Source organism: Ranitomeya variabilis, chromosome 4 (assembly GCF_051348905.1).
Source record: "Ranitomeya variabilis isolate aRanVar5 chromosome 4, aRanVar5.hap1, whole genome shotgun sequence".
Lineage (NCBI taxonomy): Eukaryota > Metazoa > Chordata > Amphibia > Anura > Dendrobatidae > Ranitomeya > Ranitomeya variabilis.
In genome coordinates, this window is record NC_135235.1 from 463,094,237 (window position 1) to 463,119,631 (window position 25,395).

General features: G+C 45.5%; 1 protein-coding gene across 2 annotated transcripts in view; it reads left to right on the plus strand.

The window, feature by feature from the left end:
• The window catches only part of PCIF1 (phosphorylated CTD interacting factor 1), a 128,862-nt gene that overhangs the window by 52,735 nt on the left and 50,732 nt on the right, over positions 1 to 25,395 (plus strand). For both annotated transcript variants that reach the window (XM_077251689.1, XM_077251690.1), the window contains exon 7: positions 24,820 to 24,967. In XM_077251689.1, coding sequence (XP_077107804.1) covers positions 24,820 to 24,967 — 148 coding nt within the window. The remainder of the gene's footprint in view (positions 1 to 24,819; positions 24,968 to 25,395) is intronic.

Here is a 25,395-nt window from a genome sequence, read left to right on the forward strand (position 1 = left end):
GTTTTAGCAACAATTTTTTTATTTTCCCAAGGGTAAAAAGAGAAACTGGACCCCAAAAGTTATTGTACAATTTGTCCTGAGTACGCTGATACCCCATATGTGGGGGGGAACCACTGTTTGGGCGCTCGGAAGGGAAGGAGCGCCATTTGACTTTTTCAATGAAAAATTGGCTCCAATCTTTAGCGGACACCATGTCGCGTTTGGAGAGCCCCTGTGTGCCTAAACATTGGAGCTCCACCACAAGTGACCCCATTTTGGAAACTAGACCCCCCAAGGAGCTTACATAGATGCATAGTGAGCACTTTGAACCCCCAGGTGCTTCACAAATTGATCCTTAAAAAGAAAAAGTACTTTTTTTTTCACAAAAAATTTCTTTTAGCCTCAATTTTTTCATTTTTACATGGGCAACAGGATGAAGTGGATCCTAAAATTTGTTGGGCAATTTCTCCTGAGTACACCGATGCCTCATATGTGGTCACAAACCACTGTTTGTGCACACGGCAAGGCTCGGAAAGGAAGGAGCACCATTTGACTTTTGAATGAAAAATTAGCTCCAATCGTTAGCGGACACCATGTCGCGTTTGGAGAGCCCCTGTGTGCCTAAGCATTGGAGCTCCCCCACAAGTGACCCCATTTTGGAAACTAGACCCCACAAGGAACTTATCTAGATGCATAGTTAGCACTTTGAACCCCAAAGTGCTTCACAAATTGATCCGTAAAAATGAAAAAGTACTTTTTTTTTCACAAAAAAATTATTTTAGCCTCAATTTGTTCATTTTCACATGGGCAACAGGATACAATGGATCCTAACATTTATTGGGCAATTTCTCCTGAGTACACTGATAGCTCACATGTGGGGGTAAACCACTGTTTGGGCACACGGCAGGGCTCGGAAGGGAAGGAGCGCCATTTGACTTTTTGAATGAAAAATTAGCTCCAATCGTTAGCGGACACCATGTCGCGTTTGGAGAGCCCCTGTGTGCCTAAACATTGGAGCTTCCCCACTTGTGACCCCATTTTGGAAACTAGACCTCCCATGGAACTAATATAGATGTGCGGTGACCACTTTAAACCCCCAAGTGCTTCACAGAAGTTTATAATGCAGAGCTGTGAAAATAAAAAAAAATTTTTCTTTCCTCAAAAATGATGTTTTAGCAAGCAATTTTTTATTTTCACAAGGGTAACAGGAGAAATTGGACCTCAATAGTTGTTGCCCAGTTTGTCCTGAGTACACAGATACCCCATATGTGGGGGTAAACAACTGTTTGGGCACACGTCGGGGCTTGGAAGGGAAGTAGTGACTTTTGAAATGCAGACTTTGATGTAATGGTCTGCGGGCATCACGTTGCATTTGCAGAGACCCTGATGTGCCTAAACTGTAGAAACCCCCCACAAGTGACCCCATTTTGGAAACTAGACCCCCCAAGGAACTTATCTAGATATGTGGTGAGCACTTTGAACCCCCAAGTGCTTCACAGAAGTTTACAACGCAGAGCCGTGAAAATAAAAAATAATTTTTCTTTCCTCAAAAATTATGTTTTAGCAAGCAATTTTTTATTTTCACAAGGGTAACAGGAGAAATTGGACCCCAATAGTTGTTGCCCAGTTTGTCCTGAGCATGCTGTTACCCCATATGTGGGGGTAAACCACTATTTTAGGCGCACGTCAGTGCTCGGAAGGGAGGGAGCACCATTTGACTTTTTGAATACAAGATTGACTGGAATCAATGGTGGCGCCATGTTGCGTTTGGAGACCCCTGATATGCCTAAACAGTGGAAACCCCTCAATTCTATCGCCAACACTAACCCCAACACACCCCTAACCCCAACTCTAGCCATAACCCTAATCACAACCCTAACCCCAACACACCCCTAACCACAACCCCAACCCCAACACACCCCTAACCACAACCCCAACCCCAACACACCCCTAACCCTAATCCCAACCCTATCCCCAACACACCCCTAACCATAACCCTAACCACAGCCTAATCTTAACCCTATTTCCAACCCTAGCCCTAATTCCAACCCTAACTCTAATTCCAACCCTAACCCTAAGGCTATGTGCCCACGTTGCGGATTCGTGAGAGATTTTTCCCCACCATTTTTGAAAAATCAGCAGGAAAAAGGCACTACGTTTTACCTGCGGATTTACCGCGGATTTCCAGTGTTTTTTGTGCGGATTTCACATGCGGATTCCTATTGATGAACAGGTGTAAAACGCTGCGGAATCCGCACAAAGAATTGACATGCTGCGGAAAATACAGCACAACGTTTCTGCTCGGTATTATTCGCACTATGGGCACAGCGGATTTGGTTTGCCATAGGTTTACATGGTACTGTAAACCTGATGGGAAACTGCTACGAACCGGCAGCAGCCAATCCGCTGCGGATCCGCAGCCAAATCCGCACCGTGTGCACATAGCCTAATTCTAACCCTAGTTCTAGCCGTAGCCCTAACCCTAACCCTAACCCTAGCCCTAGCCCTAACCCTAACCCTAGCCCTAGTGTAAAAAAAAAAGTAAAAAAAAATATTTTCTTCATTTTATTATTGTCCCTACCTATGGGGGTGATAAAGGGGGGGGGGGTTTATTTATTATTTTTTTATTTTGATCGCTGTGATAGAACCTATCACAGCGATCAAAATGTACCTGTAACGAATCTGCCGGCCGGCAGATTCGCCGGGCGCACTGCGCATGCGCCCGCCATTTTGGAAGATGGCGGCGCCCATCGAGTACACGGACGGACACCGGGAGGGACACTGGAGGTCGGTAAGTATGAGGAGGGGGATTGGACAGCGGGGGGAGGGATCGGACTGCGGGGGGAGCGGACAGGAGGACGGAGGGGAGCAGAGGACAGCAATTACAGGACGGAGGACCGTGGGGACAAGATCGGTGGCGGTGGAGGGGGGCAGATCGCGATCTCCAGCCATGGCTGATGCTATTGCAGCATCAGCCATGGCTGGATTGTAATATTTCACCAATTTTCATTGGTGAAATATTACTATCGCTCTGATTGAAAGTGAAAGTGAAACGTCACTTTCAACAGCCAATCAGAGCTATCGTAGCCACGGGGGGGCGAAGCCACCCCCCCTGGGCTCAAGTACCACTTCCCCTGTCCCTGCAGGTCGGGTGAAATTACAGTTAACCCTTTCACCCGGCCTGCAGGAGCGCGATCCGACCATGACGCATATGCTGCGTCACAGGTCGGATTGGCACAGGTTTTCATGACGCATACGCTGCGTCAAAGGTCGGGAAGGGGTTAAAAAAAATGTTCGTCTTCATGCTGATGCATTTAATTGTCGAACATGTACAGCTGCAGGGTAAGCTTTGGCCGAGTAGCACTGACAGCAGTGCACTGGTTTGTCTGTATTACCGTTCCCTGTGGAGGCTTGCTTATCTTCTGGCAAATGTAATTTTATATCACCATAAGGAGACACAGCAATGCCGTTTACAGTCAGGAGCAGCATGCTGACTTTTTGCCCTTTGTGCATGGATTGTTATGCTAATTTCCCAAGAATTTACTTATAGAAATATTACCTTGTACTGAGAAGTTGGCAAAAAAGTCCTATGCTCACAGAGCTGTAAATTAAAATAGCATTTAGACGATCATATAATTGTGAGCAAGCGCTTGTTAGAAAGCTTGTTTGCCAATTATAGCTTGTATAAGCATGCCAGCAATCTCCTGTTGAATGTGTAAAACGCTTCTTTATCAGGTGATTGAATCATTCATGCCTGAATTAACCCCTTCCCGACCCATGACGCCTATGCGGCGTCATGGAAAGATCGCATCCCTGCAGATCGGGTGAAAGGGTTAATTCCTATTTTACCCGATCTGCAGGGAGAGGGGGAGTTGTACTTCAGCCTAGGGGGGGTGGCTTTGCCAATCAGCCAATCAGAGCAATTTGCAATATTTCACCTATGAAAATGGTGAAATATTGCAATCCAGCCATGGCCGATGCTGCAATAGCATCTGCCATGGCTGGAAATCATGTACTGGCCCCCCCCACCGCCCCCGATCTCCTCCCCAGTCCTCCGTTCTGTCAGGTACCCCCCTCCGTCCCCCTGTTCGCTCCCCCGTGCTCCTGTCCGCTCCCCCGTGCTCCTGTCCGCTCCCCCCGTCCTCCGATCCCCCCCCCTGTGCTCCGATCCACCCCCCCACCATCCCCTCATACTTACCGATCCTCCCGAAGTCGGTCCGTCTTCTCCCTGGGCGCCGCCATCTTCCAAGATGGCGGGCGCATGCTCAGTACGCCCGCCGAATCTGCAGGCTGGCAGATTCGTTACAGGTACATTTTGATCGCTGTGGTAGGTTCTATATTTATATATATATATTTATAAAATATTTTTTTTTCTTTTTCCACTAGGGTTAGGGTTAGAACTAGGGGTAGGGTTAGGGTTACGGGTAGGGTTAGGGTTAGGGGTAGGGTTATGGCATGTGCACACAGAGCGGATCGGCCACGGATCCGCAGCGGATCGGCAGCTGATCCGCAGCGGATCGGCCGCGGATCGGCCGCGGATCGGCAGCGGATCGGCCGCGGATCGGCAGCGGATCGGCCGCGGATCCGCAGCGGATCGGCCGCGGATCCGCAGCGGATCGGCCGCGGATCGGCAGCGGATCGGCCGCGGATCGGCAGCGGATGGGCCGCGTATCCGCAGCGGATCCGCAGCGGATTGGCCGCGGATCGGCAGCGGATCGGCAGCGGATCGGCCGCGGATCTGCAGCGGATTGGCAGCGGATTGGCCGCGGATCCGCAGCGAATCCGCAGCGGATTGGCCGCGGATCTGCAGCGGATTGGCCGCGGATCCACAGCGGATTGGCCGCGGATCCGCAGCGGATTGGCCGCTGCGAATTCGAAGCAGTTTTCCATCAGGTTTACAGTACCATGTACACCTAAGGAAAACCAAATCTGCTGTGCCCATGGTGCGGAAAATTCCGTGCAGAAACGCTGCATTGTATTTTCCGCAGCATGTCAATTCTTTGTGCGGATTCCGCAGCGTTTTACACCTGTTCCTCAATAGGAATCCGCAGGTGAAATCCGCACAAAAAAACACTGGAAATCTGCTGTAAATCCGCAGGCAAAACGCAGTGCCTTTTACCTGCAGATTTTTCAAAAATCGTGCGGAAAAATCTCACACGAATCCGCAACGTGGGCACATACCCTTAGGGTTGGAATTAGGGCTAGGGTTGGAAATAGGGTTAAGAATAGGCTTGTGGTTAGGGTTACGGATAGGGTTAGGGGTGTGTTGGGGTTACAGTTGTGGTTAGGGTTGGGATTAGGGTTACGGTTGGGATTAGGGTTAGGATTAGGGTTGGAATTAGGGTTACGGTTGTGTTGCGGTTAGGGTTGTGGTTAGGGGTGTGTTGGGGTTAGGGTTGTGATTAGGGTTATGGCTACAGTTGGGATTAGGATTAGGGGTGTGTTGGGGTTAGTGTTGAAGTTAGAATTGAGGGGTTTCCACTGTTTAGGCACATCAGGGGTCTCCAAACGCAACATGGCGCCACCATTGATTCCAGCCAATCTTGCGTTCAAAAAGTCAAATGGTGCTCCCGCCCTTCCAAGCCCCGACGTGCGCCCAAACAGTGGTTTACCCCCACATTTGGGGTACCAGCGTACTCAGGACAAACTGGGCAACAACTGTTGGGGTCCAATTTCTCCTGTTACCCTTGCAAAAATAAAAAATTACTTGCTAAAACATAATTTTTGAGGAAAGAACAATTATTTTTTATTTTCACGGCTCTGCGTTATAAACTTCTGTGAAGCACTTGGGGGTTGAAAGTGCTCACCACACATATAGATAAGTTCCTTCGGGGGTCTAGTTTCCAAAATGGGGTCACTTGTGGGGTGTTTCTACTGTTTAGGGACATCAGGGGCTCTGCAAATGCAATGTGACGCCCGCAGACCATTCCATCAAAGTCTGCATTTCAAATGTCACTACTTCCCTTCCGAGCCCTGACGTGTGCCCAAACAGTGGTTTACCCCCACATATGGGGTATCATCGTACTCAGGACAAACTGGACAACAACATTTGGGGTCCAATTTCTCCTATTACCCTTGGGAAAATAAAAAATTCTGGGCTAAAAATCATTTTTGAGGAAAGAAAAATTATTTTTTTATTTTCACGGCTCTGCGTTATAAACTTCTGTGAAGCACCTGGGGGTTATAAGTGCTCACTATGCATCTAGATAAGTTCCTTGGGGGGTCTAGTTTCCAAAATGGGGTCACTTGTAGGGGAGCTCCAATGTTTAGGCACACAGGGGCTCTCCAAACGCGACATGGTGTCCGCTAACGATTGGAGCTAATTTTCCATTCAAAAAGTCAAATGGCACGCCTCCCCTTCCGAGCCTTGCCGTGCACCCAAACAGTGGTTTACCCCCACATATGAGGTATCGGCATACTCAGGAGAAATTGCCCAACAAATTTTAGGATCCATTTTATCCTGTTGCCCATGTGAAAATGAAAGAATTGAGGCTAAAATAAATTTTGTGTGAAAAAAAAGTACTTTTTCATTTTTGCGGATCAATTTGTGAAGCACCTGGGGGTTTAAAGTGCTCACTATGCCTCTAGATGAGTTCCTTGGGGGGTCTAGTTTCCAAAATGGGGTCACTTGTGCGGGAGCTCCAATGTTTAGGCACACAGGGGCTTCCCAAACGCGACATGGTGTCCGCTAAAGATTGGAGCCAATTTTTCATTGAAAAAGTCAAATGGCGCTCCTTCCCTTCCGAGCCCTGCCGTGCGCCCAAACAGTGGTTTACCCCCACATATGAGGTATCAGCGTACTCAGGACAAATTGGACAACAACGTCCGTGGTCCAGTTTCTCCTTTTACCCTTGGGAAAATAAAAAAATTTTCGCTAAAATATCATTTTTGTGACTAAAAAGTTAAATGTTCATTTTTTACTTTCATGTTGCTTCTGCTGCTGTGAAACACCTGAAGGGTTAATAAACTTCTTGAATGTGGTTTTGAGCACCTTGAGGGGTGCAGTTTTTAGAATGGTGTCACTTTTGGGTATTTTCAGCCATATAGAACCCTCAAACTGACTTCAAATGTGAGGTGGTCCCTAAAAAAAATGGTTTTGTAAATTTTGTTGTAAAAATGAGAAATCACTGGTCAAATTTTAACCCTTATAACTTCCTAGCAAAAAAAAAATTTGTTTCCAAAATTGTGCTGATGTAAAGTAGACATGTGGGAAATGTTATTTATTAACTATTTTGTGTCACATAACTCTCTGGTTTAACAGAATAAAAATTCAAAATGTGAAAATTGCGAAATTTTCAAAATTTTTGCCAAATTTCCGTTTTTTTCACAAATAAACTCAGAAATTATCGACCTAAATTTACCACTAACATGAAGCCCAATATGTCACGAAAAAACAATCTCAGAATCGCTAGGATCCGTTGAAGCGTTCCTGAGTAATTACCTCATAAAGGGACACTGGTCAGAATTGCAAAAAACGGCAAGGTCATGAAGGGGTTAAAATCATTGTTTCAGCAGCATATCATCCTGTGTGCTGTGAATAAGGGTTCGCTCACATCTGCGTATAAAATCAACGAGTGCAATGTGAGAAAAAAATCACATTACACTCACACTAATGTTATTCAGTGAGGCAGTATTCATCTGGAACTGGGGTGAGAAAAAAACGCAGCATGCTACATATGACCTCGTAAAATGTATGAGACTCACTAATGCAAGTCTGTAGGTGTGAAAAAAAAAAAAAATAGCACGTCTCACAGACCATGCTCGCGCCGTCAAATTTTTACGTACACATCTCATAGGAAACCCGATATTTCATCATGATAGGTATATAGATAGATGTCAGTGAGATATATAATCAGTGCTTTTCATCTGTATTTTTGTGCACCTGTATTTAGGTAATAAATAAAAAAAAAAAAGATAGGGTGGGGTGCGCTTTATTTTTTACTAACCAGCTGAGGGAAAGCAGACATCTTGGGGACTGGTGTTATTATTCTGGGAAGGGTCCAATATCCATGCATCTTCCTAGTCCATTAATGTCAGCTCACAGCTGTCTGCTTAGCCTTTAGGCTATGTGCACACCTTGAGTATTTGCTTGCAGAAATTTCTGCAAGGTTTCTGCATCTCATGGCTGCCGTAAATACACTAGTTTTTCTTCTCGCCACGACAGCACCCACCGAGATAGAGGGAATCCGCCCCTAGGAACAGGAAACCCTATGGAAAGATAAAAGGGGCGGTCCCCCTCGCTCCCACAGTTGGTTTCCTGTTCCTAGGGAACCTGTGGAGAGAAGAGGATACCTGGCCTGGATGCCGCTTGTACGGTTACTCTGAGAACGGCAAGGGCTCCAGTGCCGGAAGCAGCGTAGGGGGTCCTGTCTTCAGCTTCCCCCTCCGCTGGCAGGACACCGTGAGGCCAGGATCCGGGGAGTCGCGTGGCTCATGGAGAGTGCGAGGATTGGAACTCTTGTTGCCTGCTGGGGGAGACTACACTCGCTACTGAAGGAGGTAGGCATGCTGCCACGGTGTGTGTTGCCGGCGCACGCGCGAGTGCACAGCCCCAAATACGTTCTCACCGGAAGTGATCCGAGTTTCCAGGGGTACCAGAAGATAGAGGGCGCCTGCATAGAAGCAGCGATGCTGCGCAGGCGCGCACAGTGTGGCCGTGACCTGGAAGTGGCGAGTACTTCTGGGAGGGTGGGGAAATGGTGGCTTTCAGCATAAAAACACTGGCGGGGAAACCCACCGGTGTGCAACATGGCATCCCCAACGGCTGTGCTTTACTTCCACTGGAGGAAACAGCAATTACGATACACAGAAGCAACAGCGGACGCTCTAAACAGAGCAGGTCCTCCACAGAGTGCTAAGGACAAAGAATTCAGTCGGTCCACATCACAGCTTGTGCCCTCGCCTCCTCTTCAACCAGTACCACCTTGACAGAAAGCTTCACTGGTTGAGTGTTATTCCCACCTATTATCTATATACCCTAGGCAAAAAGAGTTGAAAAATCTAAGCACAAACAATGCGCCCTGTGTTCCCAGCCCCTTCCGGATAGCTACCCCAAAAGGATGTGTCATACATGCACTGAAAACACCCTACATGAAGAATCCTCTATAAGAGCAGAGGATATCAGGCTAATAATTAGGGAGGAATTGCAGGCCTTAAAAGGTTCAGGTAGCATTTCGGGAGTAAGGTCCAATAAAAAATATGACTCACCGAGATCAGACTATACCTCGGATAGTGATGATAGAGGCTCAGACTTCTCCCAAGAATCCCCTTCCTCAGAAGGAGAACAAGATACATGGTTTCCAACTGAAAGCATTGATAATCTTGTTAAGTCAGTTCGGGAGACCATGGGTCTTAAAGGGAACCTGTCACCCCCAAAATCGAAGGTGAGCTAATCCCACCAGCATAAGGGGCTTATCTACAGCATTCTGGAATGCTGTAGATAAGCCCCCGATGTATCCTGAAAGATGAGAAAAGGAGGTTAGATTATACTCATCTAGGGGCGGTCCCGCTGCAGTCCGGGTCCGATGGGTGTCACGGTCCGGTCCGGGGCCTCCCATCTTCTTATGATGATGTCCTCTTCTTGCATTCATGCCGCGGCTCCTGCGCAGGCGCGCAGTCTGTCCTGTTCAGGGCAGAGCAAAGTACTGCAGTGCGCAGGCGCCGGGCCTCTCTGACCTTTTGCAACCCGAATATTCTCGACTCCCTCCAAGTCCCATGGACATTTCACCGGGCATATGCATTCCCTCCGATGATAATCCTATCAGTAGTCTTCAGGAAGGTAAGTTAGGAAAGGGCGAATGTGATCCTAATAGCCCCATTTTGGCCCAAGAGGCCATGGTTCTCTTGGCTCAGAGCCATGTTGGTCTCAGATCCGTGGATTGTGAAGATCAGGATCTCCTGTCTCAGGGCCCCTTCTTAGTTTCCACTAAATAGGTCTTTCCAAAGAAGTTCCCATTCCTGCTATTTTAGAGTTCCTACAGAAAGGGCGTGAGTTAGGCCTTTCAGTCAATACTTTAAAAGTACAAATATCTGCTCTAGGGGCCTTATATAGTAACAATATTGGGGACAAATGGGTAGCTCGTTTTATTTCAGCATGTCAGAGGACAGAACCAGTACAGATTCCCCAGATATCTCCTTGAGATCTGAACTTAGTGTTAGAAGCTTTGGCGGAAGTCCCATTCGAGCCACTACATTCAGCCCCGATAAAATATGGTTCCCTTAAAACGGCCCTATTGGTTACCCTAGTGTCAGCAAGAAGAGTAAGTGACATTCAGGCATTGTCAATAGATCCCCCCACTCTGTCAATACTTCAAGATAAAATAGATAAAAACAGACCCTTCTTACTTACCTAAAGTATCCACTAGATTCCATAAGTCACAATAAATCTTCCTTCCTTCTTTCTATAATAACCCCACAAATCAGGAAGAAGAAAAATATCATACACTAGATGTGAGAAGGGCTATAATAACTTATTTAGATAGAACTAACCCCTGGAGGAAGAGCAGGTCTCTCTGTGTTTCCTTCCAGGGCCATAAGAAGGGATCTGGAATCGCGAAAGGCACGTTATCTCGGTGGATTCGAGATGCAATCTGTCTGGCTTACTCATCGAAAGGGGAGAATCTGCCTGAAGGCATGAAAGCGCACTCCGCTCGAGCTATAACATCATCCTGGGCTGAAAGAGCAGATGTCCCAATTGAACTAATATGTAAGGCCGCAACTTGGTCTTCACCTTCCACCTTTTACAGTCACTACAGACTGGACTTGTCTTTCTCTACTGACTTCATTTTTGGTAGATCAATTCTCAACACTGTGATTTCCCCCCCCCCCCCCCCCCCCGTGACAGCACCCACTCACTTCCCTCCCTAATAGTAGTTATGCATAGTTCGCTGGTAGGGGTGAATGGTTAATTTGTTTAGTCATATAACGTTAAGTAAATACAAATAAATATATAGGATAGCCTACTAAAACTGGTGGGCGGTTCCTCTCATTCTCTGTAACCCAACTGTGGGAGCGAGGGGGACTGCCCCTTTTATCTCTCCATAGGGTTTCCTGTTCCTAGGGACGGATCCGTGGGTGCTGTCTTGGCTGTATAAAAGGGCATTACCGGTAAGTAATCTGTTTGTTTTTTTTGCCGCTTTTTTGGTGCTTTACCGCGTTTTTTGCATGCGCTTTTGTACAGCAATGAAGGCTTTTTTGAGCTAAATAAAGATATTAAAAAATGTTTTTTGTGATGTAATTTCTTGGTTCAATACCACCTTTTTCATGCTGATGCAGTGGCATCAGGGTAATGGGATTAGGGCTTAGTGTCAGCAGCTGACATTGACACCAAGCCCTAGGCTTAGTAATGAAAAGGTGTCAGCCTGACACCCTCATTACTAAACCTATAAGCTTACACACACACACATACCTGTACATTGTCACCAGCCTATGTGGGAACGTTAACAGAAGGAACGTACATGGGCTGTAACCAAACAGCAACTGTTAATTTTAAAGAAAAAAAATTTACGTGGCCTCCAGCGTAATTTTCATAACCAACAGAAGGAAAGCTGAGGGCTGATGTTAATATTCTAGGAAGGAGCCAATAGCCATAAAGGTTCCCATGCTATTCGTATTAGCTCACATCTGTTTGCTTAGCCTTTACTGGCTAGTTTACAGGGTGACCCCAGAAAAAAATTGACATAGGGTCCCCCTATAAAACTCTAACCAGCAAAGGCTAGGCAGACAGCTGCTGGCTGATATTAATAGCCTAGGAAGGGCCCATGGATATTGGCCCCCTCCCAGACTAAAAACATCATCTATATGATGCGTCAAATCTGGCACTTGGCCTTGCTCTTCCCACTTTCCCTGGAGCCGTGGCAAGTGGAGTTCACATTTGTGGGGTTGATGTCACCTTTGTTTTGTCAGGTAACATCAAGCCCACAGGTTAGTAATGGAGAGGTGCCAATAAGACACCTATCCATTAGTAACCCCATAGTGCTATTGTATAAAAACACAGACACCCAGAATATAGTCCTTTATTTGAAATAATGACACAGACCCCTTTAATGAATCTTAATTAAACCATACTTACCGAACGCCTAATCTACTGACACCAACGTCTCCTGTAATAAAAATAAAATAATAAACCACAATATTCCTCACCTGTCAGCAGAGAATATAATCCATAATGTCCTACAACAATCCTGATGACTTCGAGAGCAGTCACTGATGTGACTGCTCTCAACGACAGCTGGAGATACACTGACAGGAGCTAATCGCTCCCGCAGTGTATAATACCGAGCTGCCGTGAGAAAGTTCTCACAAAGTGGTGCCTTAAGTGAGAGCATCGGAGCTGATCAGCTGATGAACTCCTGTGAACTCTCTCATGGCAGGTCATTGATACACTGATAGGAGGTAATTGCTCCCACAGCGATAATACTATTTTGGTGCAGATACGATCTTTTGATCGCCCGTTATTGCATTTTATTGCAATGATGCAGCAACCCCAAAAAACGCAATTCTAGCGTTTTGACTTTCTTTTACTCGTTACGTCGTTTAGTGATCAGGTTAATTTTTTTTTTATATTGATAGATTGGGCGATTCTGACTGCAGCGATACCAAATATGTATGTTTGATTTTTTTATATTTTATTTTGAATGGGGTGGAAGGGGGTGATTTGAACTTTTATTTTTTTTATTTTACTATTTTTAAAAACATTTTTTTTATTTTTTATTTTTGTAAACTTTTGGCATGCTTCAATAGTCTCCATGGGAGACTAGAAGCTGCCATAACCCGATCGGCTCTGCTACATACAGGCGATGATCAATTCGCCAGTATGTAGCAGAATTGTTCACTTGCCATGAGCACCGACCACTGGGCGGCGCTTATAGTAATCTGGCAGTGACAACTATAGAAGTCTGCTGGAGACCTCTGGTTGTCATGCCAACCCATCGGCGACCTGCGGACATGGGCGGAGTTTCCAGTGTACTTGCTGGAAGCCCATGCTAAAAGCTGCTGTCAGTGTTTGACAGTGGCATTTAACTACTTAAAAGCAGTGGGTGGATCATGATTCCACCTGCGGCTGTTAGAGGCACATGTCAGCTGTTCAAAACAGCTGACATGCTTCGGAAAAGATGTGTGCTCAGCGCCAGAGCCCGTTTCAAAGGGAGGGAGTCCGACATCGACGTACTATTACGCCCGATGTCGGAAAGGGGTTAAAAGTAGTTTTCGACAACATATGGGGTATCTGTGTACTCAGGAGAAATTGCACAACAATTTTTGGGGTGCATTTTGTCTTGTTACACTCGTGAAAATAATTTGGGCTAAAATAACTTTTGTGGGAAACATTATATATATTTTTTTATTTAAACTGCTGTGAAGCACCTGGGGGTTTAAGGGTATGTGCACACGTTGCGGATTCTCTGCGGATCCGCAGCGTTTTTTGCAGTGCTGAAACGCTGCAGATCCGCAATTGATTTACAGTACAAAGTAAATCAATGAGAAAAAAAATGCTGTGCACACTTTGCGGAAACGCTGCGGTTTAAAAGAAGTAGCATGTCACTTTTTTTTTGTGAATCTGCAGCGTTTTTGTACCCATTCCATTATAGAAAACCACATAGCCTAAGGCTATGTGCACACGTAAGAAAAGAGGTGCAGAATTTTCTGCACAAAATCTGCATCTCCTGGCAGAATCCGCAGCTGCGTTTTTTATGCGTTTTTTTGTGCAGATTCTATTTCTATAATGGAGGGGTGAAGAAACGCTGCAGAACTGCACAAAAGAATTGACATGCACTTCTTTGAAATCTGCAGCGTTTCTGCGCAGATTTTTCTGCACCATGTGCACAGCTTTTTTTTTCACATTGATTTACATTGTACTGTAAATCACAGTGCAGTTCTGCAGCGTTTCTGCTGCAGAAAAATCTGCTGCAGATCTGCACCAATTCTGCACTAAATCTGCATCGTGTGCACATACCCTAAGACGCTAACCACACATCTAGATACATTACTTGAGGGATCTATTTTCCAAAATGGTGTCACTTGTGGGTGGTTTCCACTGTTTAGACCTGTCAGGGGCTCTCCAAACGTGGCATAGCTTCCACCAATTATTCCAGCAAATTTTACGTTAAAAAAGTCAAATGGTGCTCTTTCATTCCGAGCCCTGCCGTGCGCCCAAACAGTAGTTTTCCTCCACATATGGGGTATTGGCATACTCAGAAGAAATTGCATAACACATTGTATGGTGCAATTTCTCTTGTTACTCCTGTGAAAATGCAAAATTTGGGGTTAAAAAACATTTTTGTGGGTAAAATGTGATTTTTATTTAATTTTATTTTTTTTTTTATTTAATTTTTATTCTCACAGCTCAATGTTAAAAACTTTTGTGAAGCACCTTGGTGGTTCAAGGTGTTCACCACACATTTAGATAAGTTCCTTGACGGGTCTTGTTTCCAAAATGGTATCACTTCTAAGCAGTTTCCACAGTTTAGGCATATCGAGGACTCTCCAAACACGGCATGGCGACCACTAATTATTCCAGGAGAATTCAAAAAGTCAAACGGTGCTCCTTTCTTTCCAAGCCCTGCCATGTGCCCAAACAGTGGTTTTCCCCCACATGTGGGGTATCCGCATGCTCAGGAGAAATTACACAACAAATTTTTCCTGTTACCCTTGCAAAAATAAAAAAAAGTGTCTAAACTAAAATTTTTATGAAAGTTAGATGTTAATTTTTTCCTTCCACATAACATGAATTCCTGTGAAGCACCTGAAGGGTTAATAAACTTGAATGTGGTTTTGAGCACCTTGAGGGGTGCAGTTTTTAGAATGGTGTCACTCGAAGGTATTTTCTGTCATTTAGGCCCCTCAAACTCACTTCACATGAGGTGGTCCCTAAAAGAAATGGTTTTGTACATTTTGTTGGAAAAATGAGAAATCGCTGGTCAACTTTTAACCCTTATAACTTCCTAATACAAAAAAATGATGTTTAAAAAATTGAGGTGATGTAAAGTATACATGTGGGAAATGTTATTTATTAACTATTTTGAGTGACATAGCTCTCTGATTTAAGGGCAAAAAAACTAAAACTTTTAAAATTGAAAAATGTTCACAATTTCCATTTTTTTCACAAATAAATGCTTGTCATATCTAAGAAATTTTACCACTGTCCCGAAAAAGGGACACTTCTCAGAATTATAAAATTTGGTCTGGTCATGAAGGTGAAAACACACTTGGGGGTAAATGGGTTAAGAGTAGTGATGAGCAAGTATAGTCGTTGCTCGGGTTTTCCCGAGCACGCTCGGATGGTCTCTGAGTCTTTGGTCGTGCTTGGAGATTTAGTTTTCCTCACCACAGCTACAGTGGGGCAAAAAAGTATTTAGTCATTCAGCAATAGTGCAAGTTCCACCACTTAAAAAGATGAGAGGCGTCTGTAATTTAGATCATAGGTAGACCTCAACTATGGGAGACAAACTGAGAAAAAAAAATCCAGAAAATCACATTGTCTTTTTTTTTAACATTTTATTTGCATATTATGGTGGAAAATAAGTATTTGGTCAGAAACAAAATTTCATCTCAATACTTTGTAATATATCCTTTGTTGGCAATGACAGAGGTCAAACGTTTACTGTAAGTCTTCACAAGGTTGCCACACACTGTTGTTGGTATGTTGGCCCATTCCTCCATGCAGATCTCCTCGAGAGCAGTGATGTTTTTGGCTTTTCGCTTGGCAACATGGACTTTCAACTCCCTCCAAAGGTTTTCTATAGGGTTGAGATCTGGAGACTGGCTAGGCCACTCCAGGACCTTGAAATGCTTCTTACGAAGCCACTCCTTCGTTGCCCTGGCGGTGTGCTTTGGATCATTGTCATGTTGAAAGACCCAGCCACGTTTCATCTTCAATGCCCTTGCTGATGGAAGGAGGTTTGCACTCAAAATCTCACGATACATGGCCCCATTCATTCTTTCATGTACCCGGATCAGTCGTCCTGGCCCCTTTGCAGAGAAACAGCCCCAAAGCATGATGTTTCCACCACCATGCTTTACAGTAGGTATGGTGTTTGATGGATGCAACTCAGTATTCTTTTTCCTCCAAACACGACAAGTTGTGTTTCTACCAAACCGTTCCAGTTTGGTTTCATCAGACCATAGGACATTCTCACAAAACTCCTCTGGATCATCCAAATGCTCTCTAGCAAACTTCAGACGGGCCCGGACATGTACTGGCTTAAGCAGTGGGACACATCTGGCACTGCAGGATCTGAGTCCATGGTGGCGTAGTGTGTTACTTATGGTAGGCCTTGTTACATTGGTCCCAGCTCTCTGCAGTTCATTCACTAGGTCCCCCCGCGTGGTTCTGGGATTTTTGCTCACCGTTCTTGTGATCATTCTGACCCCACGGGGTGGGATTTTGCGTGGAGCCCCAGATCGAGGGAGATTATCAGTGGTCTTGTATGTCTTCCATTTTCTAATTATTGCTCCCACTGTTGATTTCTTCACTCCAAGCTGGTTGTCGATTGCAGATTCAGTCTTCCCAGCCTGGTGCAGGGCTACAATTTTGTTTCTGGTGTCCTTTGACAGCTCTTTGGTCTTCACCATAGTGGAGTTTGGAGTCAGACTGTTTGAGGGTGTGCACAGGTGTCTTTTTATACTGATAACAAGTTTAAACAGATGCCATTACTACAGGTAATGAGTGGAGGAAAGAGGAGACTCTTAAAGAAGAAGTTACAGGTCTGTGAGAGCCAGAAATCTTGATTGTTTGTTTCTGACCAAATACTTATTTTCCACCATAATATGCAAATAAAATGTTAAAAAAACAGACAATGTGATTTTCTGGATTTTTTTTTCTCAGTTTGTCTCCCATAGTTGAGGTCTACCTATGATCTAAATTACAGACGCCTCTCATCTTTTTAAGTGGTGGAACTTGCACTATTGCTGAATGACTAAATACTTTTTTGCCCCACTGTAAATGATTTGCGACTGCTAGACAGGTTGAATACATGTGGGGGTTGCCTGTTTGTTAGGGAATTCCCACATGTATTCAGCCTGTCTAGCAGTCACAAATCATGCAGCTGTGGTGAGGAAAACTAAATCTCCGAGCATGCCAAAATACTCGGAGACCAACTGGACATGCTCGGGAAAACTCGAGCAACGAGTATACACACTCATCACTATTTAAGAGTAAAAACGTAATGTAATATTACAGCGCTCTGTGAAAGAATGTACAAGTAGCAGATATACATGTTATTGAATATAAATCCACTAGATGGTGGCCCGATTCTAACGCATCGGGTATTCTAGAATATGTATGTGTAGTGTATAGCACAGCCCACGTAGTATATTGCACAGCCACGCAGTACATTGTGCAGCCCACGCAGTACATTGCGCAGCCCACGTTGTATATTGCGCAGCCCACGTTGTATATTGCCCAGGCACGTAGTATATAGCACAGCCCACGTAGTATATTGCCCAGCCACGTAGTATATTGCCCAGCCCACGTAGTATATTGCGCAGCCCACGTAGTATATTGCGCAGCCCACGTAGTATATTGCGCAGCCAAGGTTGTACATTGCGCAGCCCACGTTGTACATTGCGCAGCCCACGTTGTACATTGCGCAGCCCACGTTGCAAATTGTGCAGCCCACGTTGCAAATTGCGCAGCCCACGTTGCACATTGCGCAGCCCACGTTGCACATTGCGCAGCCCACGTTGCACATTGCGCAGCCCAAGTTGCACATTGCGCAGCCCACGTTGCACATTGCGCAGCCCACGTTGCACATTGCGCAGCCCACATTGCACATTGCGCAGCCCACGTTGCACATTGCGCAGCCCACGTTGCACATTGCGCAGCCCACGTTGTACATTGCGCAGCCCACGTTGTACATTGCGCAGCCCACGTTGTATATTGCGCAGCCACGTAGTATATAGCGCAGCCCATGTAGTATATTGCCCAGCCACATTGTATATTGCCCAGCCCATGTAGTATATTGCCCAGCCCACGTAGTATATAGCAATGTGGGCATCATATCCCTGTTAAAAAAAAGAAATAAAATAAAAAATAGTTATATACTCACCTTTCGGAGCCCCCGGATCCAAGCGAAGCGGTTACCGACGCTGCTCGTGCCCTCCGGTCTCAAGAGTGCATTGCGGTCTCTCCAGATGATGATGTAGCGGTCTCGCGTGACCGCTATGTCATCATCTCGCGAGATCGCAGCATGGACCGGTTACCGGAGCGTCGCGAGCGGGAAAGGCCTGTTGTCGATCCGGGGGCCGACGGACGGTGAGTATATAACGATTTTTAATTTTTTTTATTATTTTTAACATTAGATCGTTTTACTATTCATGCTGCATGGGCAGCATGAATAGTAAAAAGTTGGTCACACATGGTTAATAGCAACGGTAACGGAGTGCATTACACCGCGGCATAACGCGGTCCGTTACCGCTGCCATTAACCCTGTGTGAGGGCAGACTGGAGGGGAGTATGGCGCGGGCACTGACTGCGGGGAGGAAGGAGCGGCCATTTTTCCGCCGGACTGTGCCCGTCGCTGATTGGTCGTGGCTGTTTTGCCACGACCAATCAGCGACTTGGGTTCCATAACAGACAGAGGCCGCAACCAATGAATATCCGTGACAGACAGACAGACGGAAGTGACCCTTAGACAATTAAATAAATAAAAATGGCCTAAACTAAAGTTTTGACCTAGAGACTTTCTGGAGTATTGCAGTGAATCTTTCACAGTGTTTCTCTGCATTACTGAGCCGTGTACAGTATCTCTATGCAAATAAATCTGTGATGACTCCCTATGTACATTATGGCATGTGGACAGTGTTTCCCTGGAGACCAGCATGTACACTCTGTACAACAGAAGCCTGCAATCGCACATGAGAACCCAGCCGTGCTGTACAGTTGGCTCACACTTTGGAGTGATAAGGCCATACGCAGGGCAAATCTACCACAATTTTCCACATTTGTGTTTGCAGTTGTAACTTTGTGTTGCTAAAAAGAAAAGAAAAAGTTTGTCAGTGTGTTTCTTTTGTGCTTCTGGCACAATCACCATATCCATGCTATATTTGCGTTTTGTTACAAAAAGATGAGGTCTGTTTAATAGGCAATTTAAAAGAACTGGCAGTTATAGTACAGTTACCGTATATACACGAGTATAAGCCGAGACCCCTAATTTTGCCACAAAAAACTGGGAAAACGTAATGACTCGAGTATAAGCCTAGGGTGGAAAATGCAGCAGCTACCGGTAAATGTCAAAAATAAAAATAGATACCAATAAAAGTAAAATTCATTGAGACATCAGTAGGTTAAGTGTTTTTGAATATCCATATTGATTCAGGAGCTCCATATAATGCTCCATACGGTTCATGATGAGCCCCATAAGATGCTCCATATTAACCCCTTCCCGACCTGTGACACAGCGTATGCGTCATGAAAGTCGGTGCCAATCCGACCTGTGACGCATATGCTGTGTCACAGAATGATCGCGTCCCTGCAGATCGGGTGAAAGGGTTAACTCCTATTTTGCCCGATCTGCAGGGACAGGGGGAGTGGTACTTTAGCCCAGGGGGGGTGGCTTTGCCCCCACGTGGCTACGATCGCTCTGATTGGCTGTTGAAAGTGCAACAGCCAATCAGAGCAATTTGCAATATTTCACCTATGAAAATGGTGAAATATTGCAATCCAGCCATGGCCGATGCTGCAATATCATCGGCCATGGCTGGAAAACCTGATCTTCCCCCCCCCCCACCACCGATCGCCTCCCCAGTCGTCCGTTATGTGGCCCGGTCCTCTCCATCCTCCTGTCCGCTCCCCCGTCCTCCTGCCCGCTCCTTCCTTGCTCCGATCCACCTCCCCTGTGCTCCGATCCACCCCCCGAGCTCCCCCCCTTACCCCCACATACTTACCGAGCCTCCCGGTGTCGGTCCGTCTCCTCCCTGGGCGCCGCCATCTTCCAAAATGGCGGGCGCATGCGCAGTACGCCCGCCGAATCTGCCTGCCGGCAGATTCGTTCCATGTACATTTTGATCACTGTGTAAACCTATCACAGTGATCAAAATAAAAAAAAATGTAAATGACCTCCCCCCCCCTTTATCACCCTTATAGCTAGGGACAACAATAAAATAAAGAAAATATATATATATATTTTTTTTCCCCACTAGGTTCAGAACCAGGGTTAGGGTTAGGGTTTTCTGGTCCTCTGTGGATTTTTCCTTAGGGTTAGGGTATTCTGGTCCTCTGTGGATTTTTCCACAGCGCATTTGATAAATTCGCAGTGTAAAACCGCTGCGGACTTATCGCGGATTCAACGTGGTTTTTCTGCGGATTTCACTGCGGTTTTACAACTGCGTTTTTCTATTGGAGCAGTTGTAAAACCGCTGCGGAATCCGCAGAAAGAAGTGACATGCTGCGGAATGTAAACCGCTGCGTTTCCGCGCAGTTTTTTCCGCAGCATGGGCACAGCGTTTTTTGTTTCCCATAGATTTACATTGAACTATAATCTCAAGGGAAACTGCTGCGGCCCCGCAGCTGCGGATCCGCAGCGTTTTCCGCAGCGTGTGCACATAGCCTTAGAATTAGGCTATGTGCACACGGTGTGGATTTGGCTGCGGATCCGCAGCGGATTGGCTGCTGCGGATTCGTAGCAGTTTTCCAACAGGTTTACAGTTCCATGTAAATCTTTGGAAAACCAAATCCGCTGTGCCCATGGTGAGGAAAATACCGCGCAGAAACGCTGCGTTGTATTTTACGCAGCATATCAATTCTTTGTGCGGATTCCGCAGCGTTTTACACCTGTTCCTCAATAGGAATCCGCAGGTGAAATCCGCACAAAAACCACTGGAAATCTGTGGTAAATCCGCAGGTAAAACGCAGTGCCTTTTACCTGCGGATTTTTCAAAAATGGTGCGGAAAAATCTCACACGAATCCACAACGTGGGCACATAGCCTTAGGGTTAGGGATGGAATTAGGGCTAGGGTTGGAAATAGGTTTAAGATTAGGCTTGTGGTTAGGGTTATGGTTAGGGGTGTGTTGGGGTTAGGGTTGTGGTTAGGGTTGAAATTAGGGTTGGAATTAGGGTTAGGGGTGTGTTGGGTTAGGGTTGTGGTTAGGGGTGTGTTGGGGTTAGGGTTATGGCTAGAGTTGGGATTAGGGTTAGGGGTGTGTTGGGGTTAGTGCTGGAGTTAGAATTGAGAGGTTTCCACTGTTTAGGCACATCAGGGGTCTCCAAACGCAACATGGCGCCACCATTGATTCCAGCCAATCTTGCGTTCCAAAAGTCAAATGGTGCACCCTCCCTTCTGAGCCCCAACGTGCAACCAAACAGTGGTTTACCCCCACGTACGGAGTACCAGCATACTCGGGACAAACTGGGCAACAACTATTGGGGTCCAATTTCATCTGTTACCCTTGTGAAAATAAAAAATTGCTTGCTAAAACATCATTTTTGAGGAAATAAAAATGATTTTTTATTTTCACGGCTCTGCGTTGTAAACTTCTGTGAAGCACTTGGGGTTCAAAGTGCTCACCACATATCTAGATAAGTTCCTTTGGGGGTCTAGTTTCCAAAATAGGGTCACTTGTGGGGGGTTTCTACTGTTTAGACACATCAGGGTCTCTGCAAATGCAACGTGACGCCCGCAGACCATTCCATCAAAGTCTGCATTTCAAAACGTCACTACTTCCCTTCCGAGCCCCGGCGTGTGCCCAAATAGTGGTTTACCCCCACATATGGGATAACAGCATACTTGAGACAAACTGGGCAACAACTATTGGGGTCCAATTTCTCCTTTTAGCCTTGTGAAAATAAATAATTGCTTGCTAAAACATCATTTTTGAGGAAAGAAAAATGATTTTTTATTTTCACAGCTCTGCGTTGTAAACTTCTGTGAAGCACTTGGGGGTTCAAAGTGCTCACCACACATCTAGATTAGTTCCTTCGGAGGTCTAGTTTCCAAAATGGGGTCACTTGTAGGGGAGCTCCAATGTTTAGGCACACAGGGGCTCTCCAAACGCGACATGGTGTCCGCTAATGATTGGAGCTAATTTTCCATTCAAAAAGCCAAATGGCGTGCCTTCCCTTCCGAACCCTGCCGTGTGCCCAAACAGTGGTTTACCCCCACATATGGGGTATCAGCGTACTCAGGAGAAACTGGACAATAACTATTGGGGTCCAATTTCCCCTGTTACCCTTGGGAAAATAAAAAAGTCCGGGCTAAAAAATAATTTTTGAGGAAAGAAAAATTATTTTTTACTTTCACGGCTCTGCGTTATAAACTTCTGTGAAGCACCTGGTGGTTTAAAGTGCTCACTATGCATCTAGATAAGTTCCTTGGGGGGGTCTAGTTTCCAAAATGGGGTCACTTGTGGGGGAGCTCCAGTGTTTAGGCACACAGGGGCTCTCCAAAGGCGACATGGTGTCCGCTAATGATTGGAGCTAATTTTCCATTCAAAAAGTCAAATGGCGCTCCTTCCCTTCCGAGCCTTGCCGTGCGCCCAAACAGTGGTTTACCCCCACATATGAGATATCGGCGTACTCAGGAGAAATTGGCCAACAAATTTTAGGATCCATTTTATCCTGTTGCCCATGTGAAAATGAAAATATTGAGGCTAAAAGAATTTTTTTTGTGAAAAAAAAGCACTTTTTCATTTTATGGATCAATTTCTGAAGCACATAAGGGTTTAAAGTGCTCACTATGCATCTAGATAAGTTCCTTGGGGGGTCTAGTTTCCAAAATGGGGTCACTTGTGTGGGAGCTCCAATGTTTAGGCACACAGGGGCTCTCCAAACGCGACATGGTGTCCGCTAACGATGGAGATCATTTTTCATTCAAAAAGTCAAATGGCGCTCCTTCCCTTCCGAGCCTTACCATATGCCCAAACAGTGGTTTACCCCCACATATGAGGTATCGGTGTACTCAGGAGAAATTTCCCAACAAATTTTAGGATCCATTTTATCCTGTTGCCCATGTGAAAATGAAGAAATTGAGGCTAAAATAATTTTTTTGTGAAAAAAAAGTACGTTTTCATTTTTACGGATCAATTTGTGAAGCACCTGGGGGTTTAAAGTGCTCACTATGCATCACGATAAGTTCATTGGGGCGTCTAGTTTCCAAATTGGGGTCACTTGTGGGGGAGCTCCAATGTTTAGGCACACGGGGGCTCTCCAAACGTGACATGCTATCCGCTGAAGATTGGAGCCAAATTTTCATTCAAAAAGTCAAATGGCGCTCCTTCCCTTCCGAGCCCTGCCATGCGCCCAACCAGTGGTTTACCCCCACATATGAGGTATCAGCGTACTCAGGACAAATTGGACAACAACGTTCATGGTCCAGTTTCTCCTTTTACCCTTGGGAAAATAAAAAAATTGTTGCTAAAAGATCATTTTTGTGACTAAAAAGTTAAATGTTCATATTTTCCTTCCATGTTGCTTCTGCTGCTGTGAAACACCTGAAGGGTTAACAAACTTCTTGAATGTGGTTTTAAGCACCTTGAGGGGTGTAGTTTTTAGAATTGTGTCACTTTGGGGTATTTTCAGCCATATAGACCCCTCAAACTGACTTCAAATGTGAGGTGGTCCCTAAAAAAAATGATTTTGTAAATTTTGTTGTAAAAATGAGAAATCACTGGTCAAATTTTAACCTTTATAACTTCCTAGCAAAAAAAAATTTTGGTTCCAAAATTGTGCTGATGTAAAGTATACATGTGGGAAATGTTATTTATTAACTATTTTGTGTCACATAACTCTCTGATTTAACAGAATAAAAATTCAAAATTTGAAAATTGCGAAATTTTCAAAATTTTCGCCAAATTTCCATTTTTTTCACAAATAAACGCAGAAATTATTGACCTAAATTTACCACTAACATGAAGCCCAATATGTCACGAAAAAACAAACTCAGAACCGCTTGGATCCGTTGAAGCGTTCCTGAGTTATTACCTCATAAAGGGACACTGGTCAGAATTGCAAAAAATGGCCAGGTCATTAAGGTCAAAATAGGCTGGGTCATGAAGGGGTTAAAATACGCCCCATTTAATGCTGCACAAATATTGATTATGACCCCATAAGATGCTCCATACAGACATTTGCCCCATATAATGCTGCACAAATGCTGATTATGGCCCCATAAGATGCTCCATAGACACATTTGCCCCATATGCTGTTGCTGCGATTTAAAAAAAAAAAAAATAATAATAATGACATACTCGCTTCTCGTCGCTCAGGCACCCGGCACTTGCTATAGTCACCTTTCCCTGTTCCACCGCCAGGCGTTGCTGCGTCTTCTGCACTGACGTACAGGCAGGGGGCGCACACTAACCACGTCATCGCACCCTCTGACCTGAACGTCACAGCAGAGGACATGGAAGACTGAGCGGCGATGGAACGCGGACAAGTGAATATCGCGCAATGACCCCCATTATACTCACCTGCTCTTGGCACGGTCCCTGCACGTCCCTGGTTCTCTGGGCGCCGGCAGCTTCTTCCAGCGTTGAGCGGTCACATGGTACCGCTCATTACAGTAATGAATATGCGGCTCCACCCCTATGGGAGTGGAGTCGCGTCCATATTCATTACTGTAATGAGCGGTACCATGTGACCGCTCAATGCTGGAAGAAGCTGCCGGCGCCCGGAGAACCAGGGATGTGCAGGGACCGCGCCAGGAGCAGGTGAGTATGATTAGACAGCTGCCGCTCCCCCTCCCCTGCCGACCCCTGGGAATGAATCGAGTATAAGCCGAGAGGGGCAATTTCAACCTTAAAAAATGGGCTGAAATTCTCAGCTTATACTCGAGTATATACGGTATATTGCAAGCCAATATCAATATATGTATTTAATAATACAAGTTCTCTTGTTTTCTTTTTAAGGCATTGACCCACCCCGAGAGTCATTTAACCGTTGGCTGTTAGAGAGGAAGGCCATAGACCGTGGACCAGACCCACTCCTTCCAAGTGACTGTGATCCAACAGTGTCTCCATCCATGTTCAGGGAGATTATGAATGACGTTCCAATTAGGTAATAATCTTCCCTTTTGTTTCCAGGCAGATATAAAGGGAGCCTGACATTAGAGTTATACAATTCCTGTATTATCTCTATTTTACTCTGAAATGCTGTGGCGTTTCACACAAAACATCCTTTGTAAAGCAGGCGGCTTCTTTATGCCCCACTCTTGTAGGCTGACTGGTCTCTCTCTCTGTGTGTCTAAGGGACCAGGGTGGGGAGAAGTTGCTGGGGACCTGCAGCCAGGGCCGGTTTTAGACAGAGTGGGGCCCTAGGCAAAAGTTTAAAATGAGGCCCCCTAATTCTCACATATTGCACCATGACGTTCAAACATTTTGGTTGCATTTACATGCGTTGAGTTCAGACCATTCGATGTGTGTGATTGACAATATTGAAGTCGTTTGGCTCTTCTCGGCCTCTTTAGACCATCCGAGGAAGAATGA